The 15321-nt window shown below is 31.2% G+C and overlaps 5 protein-coding genes across 6 annotated transcripts; 3 read left to right on the top strand and 2 right to left on the bottom strand.

The window, feature by feature from the left end:
- Positions 1–3256: 3256 nt before the first annotated feature.
- On the top strand, positions 3257–4195 carry LOC125054769. Its single transcript, XM_047656834.1, has 2 exons — positions 3257–3523; positions 3617–4195. Exons 1-2 carry the CDS (start codon positions 3510–3512, stop codon positions 4137–4139), a joined length of 537 nt encoding a protein of 178 aa, XP_047512790.1. The 5' UTR covers positions 3257–3509; the 3' UTR covers positions 4140–4195.
- A 30-nt stretch (positions 4196–4225) lies between these two features.
- On the bottom strand, positions 4226–6763 carry LOC125054767 (neuferricin homolog). Of its 2 annotated transcripts, none has more exons than XM_047656832.1 (5): positions 6408–6763; positions 6070–6213; positions 5629–5815; positions 5137–5315; positions 4226–4432 (listed from the first exon to the last, which is right to left on the bottom strand). In XM_047656832.1, the coding sequence occupies exons 1-4, from the start codon at positions 6679–6681 to the stop codon at positions 5156–5158; spliced, it is 765 nt and encodes a 254-aa protein (XP_047512788.1). In that variant the 5' UTR covers positions 6682–6763; the 3' UTR covers positions 4226–4432; positions 5137–5155. The 2 variants fall into 2 exon arrangements, with proteins under 2 accessions (XP_047512788.1, XP_047512786.1); XM_047656830.1 differs by having other exon boundaries at positions 4226–4436; positions 5141–5315.
- Positions 6764–6865: 102 nt separating this feature from the next.
- On the top strand, positions 6866–8479 carry LOC125054766 (3-oxoacyl-[acyl-carrier-protein] synthase, mitochondrial). Its single transcript, XM_047656829.1, has one exon. The coding sequence runs from the start codon at positions 7118–7120 to the stop codon at positions 8426–8428; it is 1311 nt and encodes a 436-aa protein (XP_047512785.1). The 5' UTR covers positions 6866–7117; the 3' UTR covers positions 8429–8479.
- Positions 8442–13794, bottom strand: LOC125054763 (gametogenetin-binding protein 2-like). The gene is made up of 8 exons (XM_047656826.1): positions 13615–13794; positions 13173–13363; positions 12684–12827; positions 12315–12603; positions 11449–11673; positions 10379–10660; positions 9500–9940; positions 8442–9402 (listed from the first exon to the last, which is right to left on the bottom strand). The coding sequence occupies exons 1-8, from the start codon at positions 13702–13704 to the stop codon at positions 9220–9222; spliced, it is 1845 nt and encodes a 614-aa protein (XP_047512782.1). The 5' UTR covers positions 13705–13794; the 3' UTR covers positions 8442–9219.
- A 267-nt stretch (positions 13795–14061) lies between these two features.
- Positions 14062–15158, top strand: LOC125054768 (ribosome maturation protein SBDS). The gene is made up of 2 exons (XM_047656833.1): positions 14062–14365; positions 14461–15158. Exons 1-2 carry the CDS (start codon positions 14235–14237, stop codon positions 15083–15085), a joined length of 756 nt encoding a protein of 251 aa, XP_047512789.1. The 5' UTR covers positions 14062–14234; the 3' UTR covers positions 15086–15158.
- Positions 15159–15321: the final 163 nt, after the last annotated feature.

The following is a 15321-nucleotide window of genomic DNA, read 5'->3' as shown; positions in this document are numbered from 1 at the left end:
CTCTCTGTTCAATTTCATCACAAATTAATAATTTTGATTATAATAATTATTCAATTAACTTCTACGAGTATTTTGACTGAAAGACTTGTATCCACTGTTACTGAGCCTTAAAAAGTAATTCCTAATTAAAAAGTTCAGGGGGTCTAGCCAAGATGGCTTAACAGTAGTGTATGTAGAAAGTCGAAAACTAAATTTGTATGAAAATGACAGCTCGTGTCGACAGTCGGTAGCCTAGGCCCTAAAGGCGTGAGTCGGGATACAATAAGCGACGCCATGACAGTGCTACGAAAAGACACACATTAACGCTTACGCTATTCGGTAGCCAACGGCCAATTAATGTTTCGGCAGTGTAGAAAAAACGGCGTTTCTCCGCCATGTTTTAGCGTGATCTCAAAAGCTGCTGTTTGCAATATTTAAGTACAACTATTGCCATCTTTAACGGCTACCGTTTTAAAAACATGTCATATTTTGGACGTTTTAACGAAATGGTTTTAATTTGTTATCTGTCTTTTTTTAACGTTCTCGTGTAATTTTAATAATTTAAACTAGAGTTAATATTTTTAAGTTAAGAGTTTTAGTTTTTCTATGTGAATCAATGCGAGGATAACATAATAGACACAGATAAATATGAAAATATCAAGAAAATCAGCAAATTAGTAGAGGTAAATCCTAGTTATATTGGATATCTTTTATTGATATTTATATTGCATGTAAGTTCATGAAATTGTTCTTTAATTTGAAAAATACATATACCATTTAATATTGCTTATATTATGTAATCACAAAGTAAAATGATTATACTTTTTATTTGTATATTTCAGATGAGAAAGCAGTCACTAATGAACATAATTAGAAGTTCTAAATATATTTTATTGTAATTATAATAGAAGCCAATGATATAATATTGATTTAAATTAATCAAATAAAGTGGATTTATACTTCATGAACTTTGGAAATATAAAATCTAGTGAGCAATACTAAGTAATGGTAAGCAGATATTTTCTTTAATTATTTACTAAGTTAATATGGTAGAGAATTATGGTTATTATGGTAGAGATTATAATATTGTTAATGAATGAGAAGTATGAATTCAAGTCCCTTGGGAGTTACAGACATTGTTTGGTTATTAAAAACTTTAATTGACAATAAGCAGCAAAGTGACAAATTAAGTATATTTTAAGTTTAGAATTAAGTAAAGAGTTTTAATATTCAAATTACCTTATTGAACAAACCTTGGACAGATCTTACAGTTTAATTTGTCAGTTTTCTATTTGATCAAAGTACTAACTAAAATATTTTATTTTCAGAAAAAGAGAAGCTAATAAGACAACTAAAAATATATTAAAAAACCACAAATGGACAAGTTTTATTAAAATCTTATCTTTTAATTAATTTAAGTGTTATATTATGTACCTGAAAAATAAATTTGATAATGGGGAATGAAGCATTTTATGAATAATGTAAAAAATAAGACAAGTGGAGTATGAAATAATGGTTGGTTAAGTAACATTACCTCAAGAACAGGAAACAGTAACTGAAACTATGTTCGTCCACATTTAATCTTAATAAGTTCAGCAGTTTGAATGTTAATGAGATATTATTATAAACAAACTGCATTTGTAGATTTTGGGAAGATTTATATCTTTACAATAACTATTATTATTTACAATTGTTGTGTTAAGGAAACAATCACTATTTTTAGTTTTTTATTAGTTAATTATCTACATATATAAATATGAATACATCTACATTAGGTAGTAATGCATTTAATTTGGTGCACCTGTGTGTGTTCAGTAGTAATGTCTCTATTGTTTAATAAGTTGTTACATATGCTTATTTTTCTATGTAGACTGCATTATGTTAAGGAAGATATTTGGTGCCTTATTTTAATAAAAAATAACCATAACTGAAACATTTTTATTTTGCTACCTGTTTGTTTAATATTCCTAACTATAAGTAGGTACGGGTCATTCATATATGCATTATCTGTATATTCTTGTAAAATAAACTAATATTGTGAACCACTTTAATGGCTTGTCCTACTAAAGAAGACATAGGTAAATTACCAAAAATAAAACTGACAAATACATAACATACAATGTTTATTCATTTCTTACTTAAAAAAATTTTGCATTTACATATTAACAAGTAGGAAATCACTGATATTACCAAAAGTTAATTGACAAAAATTGAACTTAAAATCAGCATCAAACTTTAATTTATATCAAAGATATTGGAGCATCAATATGGAATCAAAGGTTGATTAAGGGTTATAATTTCATACCAGACTAAGTTTCTATTTTGTAATTTTTATTAATCCCTCTTTTCATTTCATTAAGTACTTGCTGCTTTTCAATTCTCACTTTCTAAAAGTATAAATTTATTATAAACAATCAACCTTTATGACTCCAACTTAAACTGAAATTGTTTGTTGGACATAAACAGAGATAATTCCAACTAGTAGCAAATCACTTATAAAATCTACACTTATATACAAAACTGCTTTCAAATTGACATTAAAAATGTTCAAGCACAAACACCAAACCTAATTAAAGCTTAAATCAAACTCTAATTTCAGTGTTCACACTAGTTTACGTTTTTTTTCTATTGTTTTTTAATTCCTTGGACTTTATCAACTTCTAGTCAACCTTATTTTCAATCTTTATTTATCAATCCACAGTACTATTTCTATTGTTTCTTCTAACCGGTAACAAAATATGTTGCTTCTTCATTTTGCAGATTAGTTGTGAGGTCAAATCCTAAAAATATCAAAGTATGAGTACTACTAATTATTACATATCGCGATTATGCAATTTCAAAATATTGTATTTATTTGTAGCCTTAAATTTCTGACAAAACATGAAACAAACCATAATTAATTTAAACATGCAATTAAAATATATATTCACTTTGCACCTTCCGTAAATTCCACTTAAATCGAAAATTGTTCCGACCTTGCTGACATTCTAATATCCCTTTTGCAGCTTCCAAGTTCCAATTGCAAATTTACAATAATATTGTAAAGTTTTAACTTTTATTTGTTTATAAAAGTGACATTAGGAATACATTTAATCCAGAGACAATATGACGGAATAAGGTGCTACGAACAGCAGCTCGCATCTACGCTGTCGACTTTGCGGTAATGTATCGACATTTCTCTTGGCTACGAACGAAGCGTTTTCGACAGTACAATTACGCAAAAGCGGTAGTGTATGTAGAATACTTTTCGACACCAATATGGCTAGACCCCCAGAAAATCAATAATTGTCCAAACTATTGACATTTATGGCGAAAAGCACAGAGTACTTCTGTAATTGGTATACAGTAAAGGCTGAAAAGGATGCCCCTTGCGAAAACTAAACAAGATGTTTTAAATGGTGGAGAGTTAAAGAATGATGGAGCTTTAAGAGTATAAAGCGTAATTGCCAGCGCTCGTATACGGTCAGGCTAAATTTGTCAAAGGCACGTAGCCTTAGTTGTGAAATATTGATATATTTCAACGTCTGAAAATGGAGAAACCCAAGTAAGTTTTTCTACAAAAGTTCACAAGTGTTTCAACTACTGTGTTTTTTCTTTTGTGTTTCAGTTATTCCAAAACTTGTTTGTCTTTTCACAGATCAGATATCGAACTGCCTAATAAATTAGCAGACCTAAAATTAATGGAAACACAGTCAGAGGAGACAGAATCTACGACGAGAGTTTTAAGGAAACGAAAACAGACATCCCCTGAAAATAAATCCACTAATCGTAGAGTTAGTATGAAACCTCGTAAACATATTGCTGTTACTGAGACTGGGAATTCTAAGCAAATTGAGGCAATATATCTTAATAATAAAATTAAGAAGACTTCATCTCAGACACTGGAAACAATATTTGAAGAACCGAAAAATGGTAATACAGATTGTAACAATGTAATGTCACGTAGAAAAGTTAAAAGGCTTTTAACATTCCACCTAGGTAGTCACTATACTAAGGATAAAATAAAGAGACGAAGAGAAAAAATTAAAAAGTTAAGAGGAAATGCATTTTTAAGTAGAAAACGGATACCTATGGATGTAGTACTGGAAACTTTGGAAGCATTACAATCTGATGAAGAGACTTCAACTGAAAGTAAAACAATTGAAAGTGCAACTGTGTAATTACTTGTATACCTTTGATACTTTTTAATTAAAATATAATCTGACTGAATAATAAATCTTAAATTTATTTAGTAAACACAATAAAATAGCGACAAATTTGTAAAAATATATTTAATCTCAAACAGACATCAAATCACATATCCTTTATTATATTAAAACAAAAATAAACATTTATAAACACTAGAATAAATGCATTAAGTAAAATGGAATAAATAATATTCTGGTAACTTATATGGTAATCATGAAATTAAATGTTTTGTACATTTCTTAACAGCTATTTTATAATAAATTGCCTTAAAGCGGCCACTGACGATACGTCCATTTAGTAGACTTCCTTTTGGATGCACTCCAAATGTAAATTTATCGAGATACGGTACCATTCACGATACTTCCATTTGGATGCATGGCGTCACTTCGAACTTTGCAATCGTACGGAAAGGAAATAAATAATACTATGGATAACAATACTTTACTGGTTGCAGCAGTTGTGTGTATTTCATTAAAAAGACAAAAAAAACCTAAGAGAAGGTGGATGAAGGATTGGTTGAAACAAAGAAATACTTTTATTTATTTAATAATATAAATATATTTATTTAAAAATAGAAATACTTTTATATTTTTCTATTACTTCCAACACAAAGTCACGCGCGGACAAAGACATAATAAAAAGAAAATTATAACGCTTGACAAATACACAGCACATGCACCACCATCGACATCAAAACATAAACTGAAACAAAAACCTCAAAAAAATGGACGCCGTTTCGCCCATTCACGGACAATTCGGACTGCTTCCATATGGCGTGGCGCACGTTTCTGCCATTGACGGACGTCCACGGATGGCGTCCATTTGGCCTGGACGCATGGATTTCAATCCTTTTGGAAATCCAGAGCTGGCTGACGTCCATCCAAATGGAATACTTTTTTACCATTCATGGGACGATTTTGGACGACGACTACTCCATTCGGATTAATGGACGTATCGTCAGTGGCCGCTTTTAGAAATAATAATGTTATTAATCTACATTAATATAACATTCAGTAGAGGTACTTGAACAACCATGATAAGGTTTTAACATATTTGTGTCTTCTTTAATGCAGACACATTTAGGCTTCTTATCACCAGGAGTGTATAATTGACGTGGAACTCCAATCCAACTTCTTTGTATGCCACCACTGCAAAGTTTGTTTGTAATTAAATAATGATATGAATTGCTTGTACAGAAATAATCAGTTTGCCTGGTCAGTGTTTTATTTTACAATATGGCTAAAAATATATATATGGTATGTATGGTGTAAAAGAATTTAATTAAATATAATACATATGTCCAAACAACATTCATAACAAAAGTTTGATTGATTCACTTACAATGAAGCATGTTAGGGCAACAAAAATGATTAGTAAAACCTAGTATGTTTATTGTGTTAAAGGAGGACATGAGTAAGAACAACTGTCACCTATATATTTGGATAATATTTAAATAATTACCTAGACTTTGAGCACCACACTCTAGTACCCTCTGCTTCACTCCAAGCGACATTACATGGAGGATATAACTGATCCTGTTTTTTTAGCTTTTCTTTTTCTTCTCTACATTCTTTTAATTTAATTTTAAATTTCTTCATGTATTCTGTTTCTGTACCATCTGATGCATAGTACCTTCCTTTAACCATACCTAAAGACATTACAGTTGCAAATTTAATAAAAGAAAAAGGTATTTGTTTGTTGATAGAGTAAATGAACAGGATAAGGTAAGGTGAAGGGTGTTAGAAATGATTTTTCTTCCCAAATAACACATTCATATAATGCCAAGACATATTAAACAGATAGGAGCACCAGTAGATTGTTATTCTTATTCATAGTATGAGTTAGAGTAACTTAAGCACTATAAATAATAATTTTAATTGTTGTTGTAACATGATTACGTACCTACATACACATATTTTTCACGAAAAGTCTTTCTCCAATTAATAATAGCAAATATATCATCACACTTCAAATCTAACACATGATCTTTTTCCTCAGTTTCATCTTTAAAGTTTCCAGTTACAAGAGCTCTAGTGCCATCTTTACCTGAAAAATTAAAATAGGTAATAAATAGGAATATATGGAATGGGGTATCCGCATGATTTACTATCTGTTAATACTTTCTAAAAGCTTCATTATGTCAATATAAACCTAACACAAATAAATAGAACCTCTGACATAGCACTGTAATATAAGTAGATACCTTAACATACTTTTCTTTTGTGTACAATATTACAAACCTACAAAATAGTGGTAAGAACTTCCTTTCTTGTAATGTCGTTTTCCACTTGAGACGTCGAAAACAGATCCAAGTATACCAAGATACAACTTTTCATTACTAACTCCATTATAATGTGATAAATCCTCTTCAGTTAAAGGAAGTTGTACAGCCGAATCTTTAGAAACTAAATTATTATTTTTAAAGTACCAATTTTGCATAAAAATCGATCCAACAATGAAAAGTAAAGAACTAATTACTAATTTTATACTATTATTTTGCAAAAAAGAATACATCACTAATTATAAAAAGTTGTATAACAATTAAAGTACTGTGTTATGAAATATTTATCAACAGAATTTGAATTTACGTCAAAGAAATAAAATATAGATTTGTCATTTGACATAGAATTATTGCAAGCAAACATCTGATTGCACTCACCGATAAGTAATTGTTTATTATCAACGTCAAAAGTCAAAATTTTAAACGTCATCAAACAAAACAAACGACGTTGATAAAATAAAATTGAATATTTGAGTGCATTAAAAGCTTTTATACTGATTAGTGATTACTATTTATAAAAAAAAGTATTTAAACTATTACAAACTTTATTATACGAAATGTGAAATTTAGAAGCAGTAAAGAAATGATCTGTAAACAATTAAAAATCAATTCCTCAAATAAATCTTAATTTTACAATAGCTCAATGTTATTAAAAAAATCTACAAAATAATGGGCTCTTATAAGAAAAATTTTAGGTCATACCTTAACCTACGAAATTATTCCCGTTTGGCTGCTAAAAGAAGAGTTGTAGTTACAGGTTTAGGTGTTGTTTCTCCTTTAGGAATTTCTTCAGAAATTGCATGGAAAAATTTATTAAAAGGTAACTCCGGCATTGTTGCTCTTGGTGATGAATATAATACATTACCTTGCAGAGTTGCAGGAGTTGTTCCAAAGCAAGAAAACAGTCATGTAGATAAAGCTTTGTCAAAGTCAAATTTAAAGTCAATGGCACCTGCAACTTGTTTAGCTTTAGTTGCAACACAAGAAGCATTATCAGATGCCAAATGGAAACCAGATTCTGATATAGATAAGGAAAATACTGGAGTGGCTCTTGGAATGGGCATGATTGATCTAAGAGATGTTTGTGAGACAAATGCTGCCTTACAATTAGGTTATAATAAAGTTAGTCCATTTTTTGTACCTAGGATATTACCTAATATGGCTGCAGGCCATGTGAGTATCAAGTATGGGTTTAGAGGTCCGAACCATTCAGTGTCAACAGCATGTGCAACTGGTGCACACTCTATTGGTGATGCATATCGATTTATAAGAAGTGGTGATGCAGATGTCATGGTTTGTGGTGGAGCAGAGTCCTGTATAAGTCCTCTAGCTATTGCAGGATTTTGCCGCTTAAGAGCATTGAGCACCTCTTTTAATGATCAGCCTAGCAAAGCATCAAGACCATTTGATAAACAAAGAGATGGATTTGTTATGGGAGAAGGTGCAGCAGTACTAATATTAGAAGAATATGAACATGCTCTCAAAAGAAATGCCAAAGTTTATGCTGAAATATTAGGTTACGGATTATCTGGTGATGCCTCACATATAACTACACCTAGAGAAGATGGCAGTGGAGCAATATTGTCCATGACCAGAGCTCTAAATGATGCAAATATTAATAAACAACAAATTACATATATAAATGCACATGCCACTTCTACACCAGTTGGAGATAACATTGAAACTACAGCTATTAAAACACTATTTAAGGATCATGTGTCAAAAGTATATGTTTCATCGACAAAGGGGGCCCATGGTCATTTACTAGGTGCAGCTGGCAACTTAGAAGCAATATTCACTATTTTGGCATGTCACCATCATGTTTTGCCCCCAACAATCAACTTGGACAATCCAATTGATGACCTAAATTATGTAGCTAACACACCACTGTCCTGGGACAGTGACAGAAGAGTAGCACTAAAAAATTCATTCGGCTTTGGAGGGACCAATGCAACTCTTTGTATATCTAGTATAAATTAAGAAAATGTATAGAAATATTTTATAATTTAATTATAGTATATTTAAACTGTTACAAATGTTTTTTTGTTGATTTTATAACAGTGGCAAACAGCCAATGACACAACATCATGTTACACATAGCATGTTATACTCTTAAATATCTGAAATGAAAACATTGTTTACCTCGTCCAGTAAAGCAATGAAAATAATATAATTTGATCAAAAAAAGCTACTATATCTCATAAGAAAGCTCTAATATTTTACACAGTTATTTTACTTGATAAATGCTGGGTTTTATCCAGTCAAATTATGAATTAAATATTGTTAACAGTTGGAATCATTCAAACATGCACAAGTGTCACCTATAAACTAGCTGTCTCAGCAATATAATAGTTTATAAGACCTCATTTAAGTCATTTTACAAGCACCTTTTACTTATTTGGACATTTTGTTAATTCATCATTCATCTAAATAATGTTTTCCTCCTTGTCTGCTGTAAAATTACAATGGGAAGAATTTTTGGCCTCTTGAGTAGAGTAAACCATTATTAACTAGAGAGGCTTGGCAATATTACAACATCTTTTCTGTAGTATTATCTGACTTAAGGAACATGACACATCAAGATCGTTATTTTAGTGTTGAATATGTTGAGGGGATAAAATGACATAATATGGAGGAAACTTATAAGTAAGCCATCTATTGCAACTACTTTACATTTATGTTATGCAATTTTTAAATAATTTTGTATAATCCTGAATCTGCCAATGTGTGGTACTGGATATTTCGTGCAGTTTGAATGTATCATTATCTTCCTATTTTTCCTTCTGTGAGACAGGTTTCTGGGGTGAATTTACACACAATTGCGCAAATTTTTTACGTAAATTCTGTCTCAGTTCTTGTCGTTTCTCCGTTATATTCCTTCGAGATTTGAATTCCATAACCTCCTCTATGGGTATGTAACTGGTGTTGTGTTCTTCATCTGATGAACATGTATCCTGTAAAAATGTTTAATATCATTTATGTTGTGTGAAAAACATAAATAAAAGAGGAATCTTTATTTAAAATTTAAAAACAGAAGATTAAATTACGTACCAGCATCTCTTGTAATGACAGTGTGAGTCCGGTACATAAAAACTTGTCACTTTTTGAATCTAGACAGTCCCCTCTCTCATGATTGCAAAACCCTTCGGAACAGGCCACCTCTGAACCTTCTGGTGAACTTATCAGGGATGATGACCCAGACATTGTCTCACAACACCCACCAGTATTCCCTGACGAATAGCCACAATCGTGTAAATGTTCACTTTGTGACAAATTGCCTTTTTTAGCCCTCTTATTATTTACTTTTTTCAGAGAATGAAGTTCTGTGAAATCGTCCTGACATGAATGGCAGCCATCTGCATTTGTTTGCATTTCTTCAAAACATTCATTATAATTGTCTGTCGACAAATCAGTCGGTACATCCCTTTCTTCTTGTAAACATTCCTCACATTCACAATTTTCTTCAGGTTCTTCTGGTTCTGAATCCACTTCCTGCAGACAATATAAAAAATGTATTAATTTTAATTATAACTATGGTGAAAGAAAATATTCAATTAATTATTCAAGAAATCTAAGTATTCAATGCTTTATATGTTATATATAATACAGTAACTTATAAAAAACAGTCTTATGGGAAACTTTGCATCTCTGGTTTAAATAAAGCTACGCTCTACATGAGCTCTATGAATGAAAGGGTCAATCATAAATTTTTAAAGCAAAACCAAACCTACAGTGCGCTATAACCTTTTAGGTCTAGGCCTCAGATTTGTATATCTGTAATTATTTGTTTTTAATAAGAAAGTAGGTGATCGGCCTCATGTCCCTGATACACGGATTTAACAAATGGGCACAGCCAGGGTTCGAACCGTGGTGGAGACAGTCGCATGCTGTAGACACTAAGCCAACGGTCCCCTTTCTAATGATACATACTTTGCATTTTGTTTCGATGGCCTGCCTTTCTTTCTTCTTACGCCGCTTGAGTTTCTTCTGTTCTTTCCTTTGCTGCCTAGTTACTTCTTCTTGAGTAATCTCATCGTACAATAGCTGTAATTTGGAGACGCCGCTCTTGAGTTCGACAGCCATCTCAAACTTGCGGTACAGCGCTTCAATTCCCACAGCGGCCAATGTTTGACATGTGCCTTCTTCTTCACGCAGTCTTAGCGATATGCGTTGTAACCGCTCGTATATGCATATGCCGAGGCATATAAGTACCTAAAGGATAATATGTACATAATTTTAATTTTTCAGGATCACACACTTAACAGGATAACAGTTATTAACTAATTAAAAGTTTATAAAAATAATTAATTTCAATTCAAACATATTACAACTTAAAATTAGAATGTGCTCGCCTCGGAATCGTCACGAATATGAGTAAACAAACAACTTAATACATTTTTAAAACCATCTAGTTAGTTAAAATGTTTTTTTTTTATAAAGACAATTCACACCAATTGACCGAGTCCCATGCTAAGCTGGTGAAGCTTGTGTTATGGGTACTAGGCAATGAATAAACATACATATTATAGATATGTTTATTATTATAGACATATTATACATACATATTATACATATAAATAATACATATTTAAACACCCAAGACCTAAGCACAACACCAAATGCTCATCACATCGATGTTCGTCTCAGCCGGTGATCGAACCCGGGACCCATGGATTCGCAGTCAGGGGTACTAAGCACTAGACCAATAAGTCGTCAATGGTCAATGGTGTGAAGATTCAGTTTAAGAACACTTTAACAGCCAAAGTGAATCAACAAGTTTTTCAAATTGGTCTGGATGTTAAAAAAGCAGAAAGCCACCATACAACAATTGTGTGCAGTGTATAATTTACTAATGATAAAAAAATATGCCTTTATTAATGTAACTTATAAGTTGTAAAGAATAGTAATTGTATATACATTTTTCATCTTGTTGTGTTTCATACAATGTCCAATTCCTATTGAACTATAAACACATAAGAAAGAATTAAAAATAACTTTACCTCCTCTTGTGCAATCTCCAGAGTTTTGGCATGTCTCTCACGGTGGTTCCCGAGTAATTCTGGTTCTGCTCTATTGATAAGGTGTGCTATATATTCAGTTTTTGCTTGAAGATGTAAATGCTTGTCTAACAAGCACCTCTTGATTCCCCCATACAAAGCTCCAACATAGCCCTTTTCCTTCTGTGGTTCCTTTTCCTCAACTAGCAATAGGTATGCTTTTAAAACCTGAAATATAGATGACGCATATTTATCTTTTAATAATGTTAAGTCACAATTCTTCAGTTTCAATGAGATAATAGTAAAATTAGAACAAACCATACAAAGCATATATGTTTACGAACAAGAACGTCCCTAAATGAGCCAATTCAATGAAAAAAACAGCTACTTATCCTATAATTTATTGGAATTTAACAAAAAAGTCATTGTGGAAAAAGGGTAAAAGTGTGTTTAAAATTTAATTTTGTGTAATAGTTTCAGATAGGCTAGGTCAATTTATGTGGTGAAATCAATTTCAGAGACCCATTCTCTGGTTTCATTAGACCTTCGGATAAATATTGTTACTTACATTGATTCAACCGTTACTTTAGCTTATCATTACTACTTATCAATGATAAATTGTTACATGATACTAAAAAATTTCAAACAAAAAAAATAAAGATAACTACAGAAGTTAGATAACAAAACTTAAATATATTGTGTACAATGTACAAAAAGCATTAAAGCATTTAAGTTACAATATACATAGAAGTATAAACTTGGGTATATTAAACACATAAATATGTACAAGATAATAGTTTAAAATCGACGTTTACAAAGAACAAAGTTTAACTTAACTGTATTTGTCTAGTTATATGAGAGAACTCTACCTTAGTTTTGCAATCAGCACAGAAACGATGCTTCCTTAGATAGTTGTGTATTGTATCATGTAAAGTTTTAAAATGTATGAGGGTGACATGTTCCCGTGCTGATGTTTTCATAGCATCCCAGGCAGAGCGCCAAGCTGCTCTCCCACCCCAACTCCATGCTGCCCAACCCCAACCACATGTTGTGGAAGCGCCCCAACCTCTGGCACTGCCTGCTTCTAGTGAATGTAGGGTACACCTCTGTGATTTCTTCCATCGTGGCTGACTAAGAATAAGACATTCTATTCCTGAGCTGAAATTATTAGAAATATTTTTTATAATTTATAATGAACTCGATCCATAACTATAATCACAAAATTACAACTGTCATACCTATGTCCATTGAGTAAAGTTGCTAACGCTTGAGGATTCGTTATTTTATCTTCTTTTATTGTCATTATTTCTCCTGGTGTGAGGATTATTGGATCTAATGTTGGATGTCCTGACTTACATAACTGGTAAAATAATCTTTCCACACTAAAATTTTAAGTTTCATTATAAAATCTGATTAACTATTAATAAATAACTGAAATATTATATATTATTTAAACCAATAAAAAAATATTTATAGTTTTTTGGTAATATCCATTAGACCAAAATAATCCAATAAGATTTGTTATATTATAATAAGTCACATAAGTGTCCCAAAGGGATAGGTTATAAAATTTATAAATGCATGAATTTTATATCACATAAAATTATAGTATCTAAATGGTTCATTTTATTATCAGTAAAGTGAAAAACCTTAAATTAGGTTACTTATAAAGGTGGTCCCTAATAATTATTCCTATAAAATGTAATATATAAAATATAATAAAATACCTCCTTCTACAGCCCACACAGGGAATGCTTTGATTTAAAACATTAAAAATATCTGAGGCATCAACTCTCAGTGCTGATTTAAGCTCATCTGTTGTGAGAATTCTATATTTGCGCAAAAATTCATCATATTCGCGACCTTTAACTTGAGGATTATCGCAGATCAAGCCCATAGTATTTAAATCCATTATCATCTGTAAATATACGAATACGAAACATAAAACAAAGAATATTCAGAAAATTAAGGTCAACTCCAAGACGTAGTTGATCACAAAAAAAGTCGGCTCCATAAAGAAACCTAATATGTAAGATTAACAAAATTGTTGTATTTTTAGATTTAATAAGAGAACAAATAGTTAATTAGATAAAGGCACATGACGATTAATCAATTTGATATTAATAATCTTCGTTAGAGGTAGTGTCAGCTACATATAGGACTACTTACAATTAGATTATCATAAATTGTTAGTGGTAACTGACGCCGATTAATAGCTGGATTTTTATCGCAGTTGTAAACATCCACTAATTTCGCCATTTCTTCGAATAATCACATAAAATTACCGACAAAATATACAAATATCATAAAATGACGGCTGATGACGGCCAACTTTTAGGAAATATACGACGTGAAAATCACAGACAACATTTCATCAAAAACTAGAAGTAGAATATAAAATATCATGAAATGGAAGATATTGGTGCCACTTCTGTTCAGATTCACAATTTCCTTTTAAACTTTACTAAAATTTAACTTAACTTTATTTAATAATAACTATAACGATATTATGAGAAAACTTAAAAAGGACTTAGTCTCGACTCTCGACTCTGTATTCCATCAGGGTTTTCAGAGTTGCCCTCAATCTTATAGTGTGTTTTGTCAAGTTTTGTTCTTGTCAAGTTTCAACTTTCAGATTAGTTATTGTCATTTTTCATGTCTAGTAAATATTAAAATTAAATAAGCGATAAATAAGGACTATTCGTTACCTACTCATCATCGACAGAATTATTTAGAAATTAACAAAGTACAATTTATGTTTTGGTTAATAAAAGCAATACTTGTAAACTATGTCTAAAATATTTACCCCAACGAATCAAATTCGATTAACTAATGTCGCCATTGTAAGATTAAAGAAAAGTGGTAAAAGGTTTGAAATTGCCTGCTATAGAAATAAAGTTATATCTTGGCGAAACAAAGTGTAAGGAAAAACAATTTTACCCAAAAAATTACCTTTATATTAGTATAAATCAATAATTGTAGCTACAACAGCTAACAACCTTAACTTTATTACAGAGAGAAGGACATAGATGAAGTCCTACAAACACATACTGTATTTACAAATGTTTCAAAAGGCCAAGTTGCTAAAAAAGAAGATCTAGTCAAAATATTTGGTAAAGATGATCAGACTGAGATATGCAAGGAAATATTGGAAAAGGGAGAATTACAAGTGTCCGATAAAGAGAGGCATTCTCAAATTGATGCTTTATTCAAAGACATTGCAACAACTGTAGCTGACAAATGTGTCAATCCAGAGACTAAAAGGCCATATCCGGTTTCAATAATAGAAAAGGCCATGAAAGATATTCATTTTTCAGTTAATGTAAATAAAAATGCAAAACAACAAGCATTGGATGTAATCCAAATGATTAAGAAAGAGATCCCTCTTGAAAGAGCTCAAATGAGGGTCAGAATAGTATTAAGTGGTAAAGAAGCACGTAAGATAAGAGATAAGGCTGTGAAATTAACATCAAAAGTTGAAGAAGAAAGTTGGGAAGCTGGAACTGCTAACATTATCTGCTTAATAGATCCAGGTAGCTTCAGAAACCTAGACGAAATGATTAGAAGTGATACAAAAGGTACTGGGCAATTTGAATTACTCAATCTGAAAGAAACAATTGAGGGAGAACAAACACTCTAATGTATTTTGTTATTATCTTTAAAAATTAACTTCTTTTGTAATGTGTGTATGACTAATAAACACTTTTTTTAATGATGTGTGTATGACTAATAAACTCTATTCTGTATATAATTTTAAATATTTATTTCCTTTTTCTTAGAACATTGCACATTAATAGTGAAATATATAGTTTATACTCATGATATGGCCCCCAAAGTCCTCTGACTTAAACCCTTATTAGGCTGTCATTAAAAATA

The sequence above is a fragment of the Pieris napi genome, chromosome 12 (assembly GCF_905475465.1).
Source record: "Pieris napi chromosome 12, ilPieNapi1.2, whole genome shotgun sequence".
In the NCBI taxonomy this organism is placed as follows: Eukaryota; Metazoa; Arthropoda; class Insecta; order Lepidoptera; family Pieridae; genus Pieris; species Pieris napi.
Note: the sequence above shows the minus strand (reverse complement) of the source record. Positions and strands in the feature narration are given on the sequence as shown.

Bases quoted from the DNA above. Each gene is read 5' to 3' on its own strand.
- LOC125054767 (XM_047656832.1), bottom strand. From the start codon at position 6,681: ATGTATTCTTTTTTGCAAAATAATAGTATAAAATTAGTAATTAGTTCT. The intron at 6,214-6,407 runs GTTTGTAATATT...TTAATTTTTCAG, and splicing joins TTCTTACCACTATTTTGTAG to GTAAAGATGGCACTAGAGCT. The intron at 5,816-6,069 runs GTACGTAATCAT...TAATGTCTTTAG, and splicing joins TGAAAAATATGTGTATGTAG to GTATGGTTAAAGGAAGGTAC.
- LOC125054766 (XM_047656829.1), top strand. From the start codon at position 7,118: ATGGGCTCTTATAAGAAAAATTTTAGGTCATACCTTAACCTACGAAAT.
- LOC125054763 (XM_047656826.1), bottom strand. From the start codon at position 13,704: ATGGCGAAATTAGTGGATGTTTACAACTGCGATAAAAATCCAGCTATT. The intron at 12,604-12,683 runs GTATGACAGTTG...TAATAATTTCAG, and splicing joins ACTTTACTCAATGGACATAG to CTCAGGAATAGAATGTCTTA. The intron at 9,941-10,378 runs GTATGTATCATT...TATTGTCTGCAG, and splicing joins CCATCGAAACAAAATGCAAA to GAAGTGGATTCAGAACCAGA.
- LOC125054768 (XM_047656833.1), top strand. From the start codon at position 14,235: ATGTCTAAAATATTTACCCCAACGAATCAAATTCGATTAACTAATGTC. The intron at 14,366-14,460 runs GTAAGGAAAAAC...ACTTTATTACAG, and splicing joins ATATCTTGGCGAAACAAAGT to AGAGAAGGACATAGATGAAG.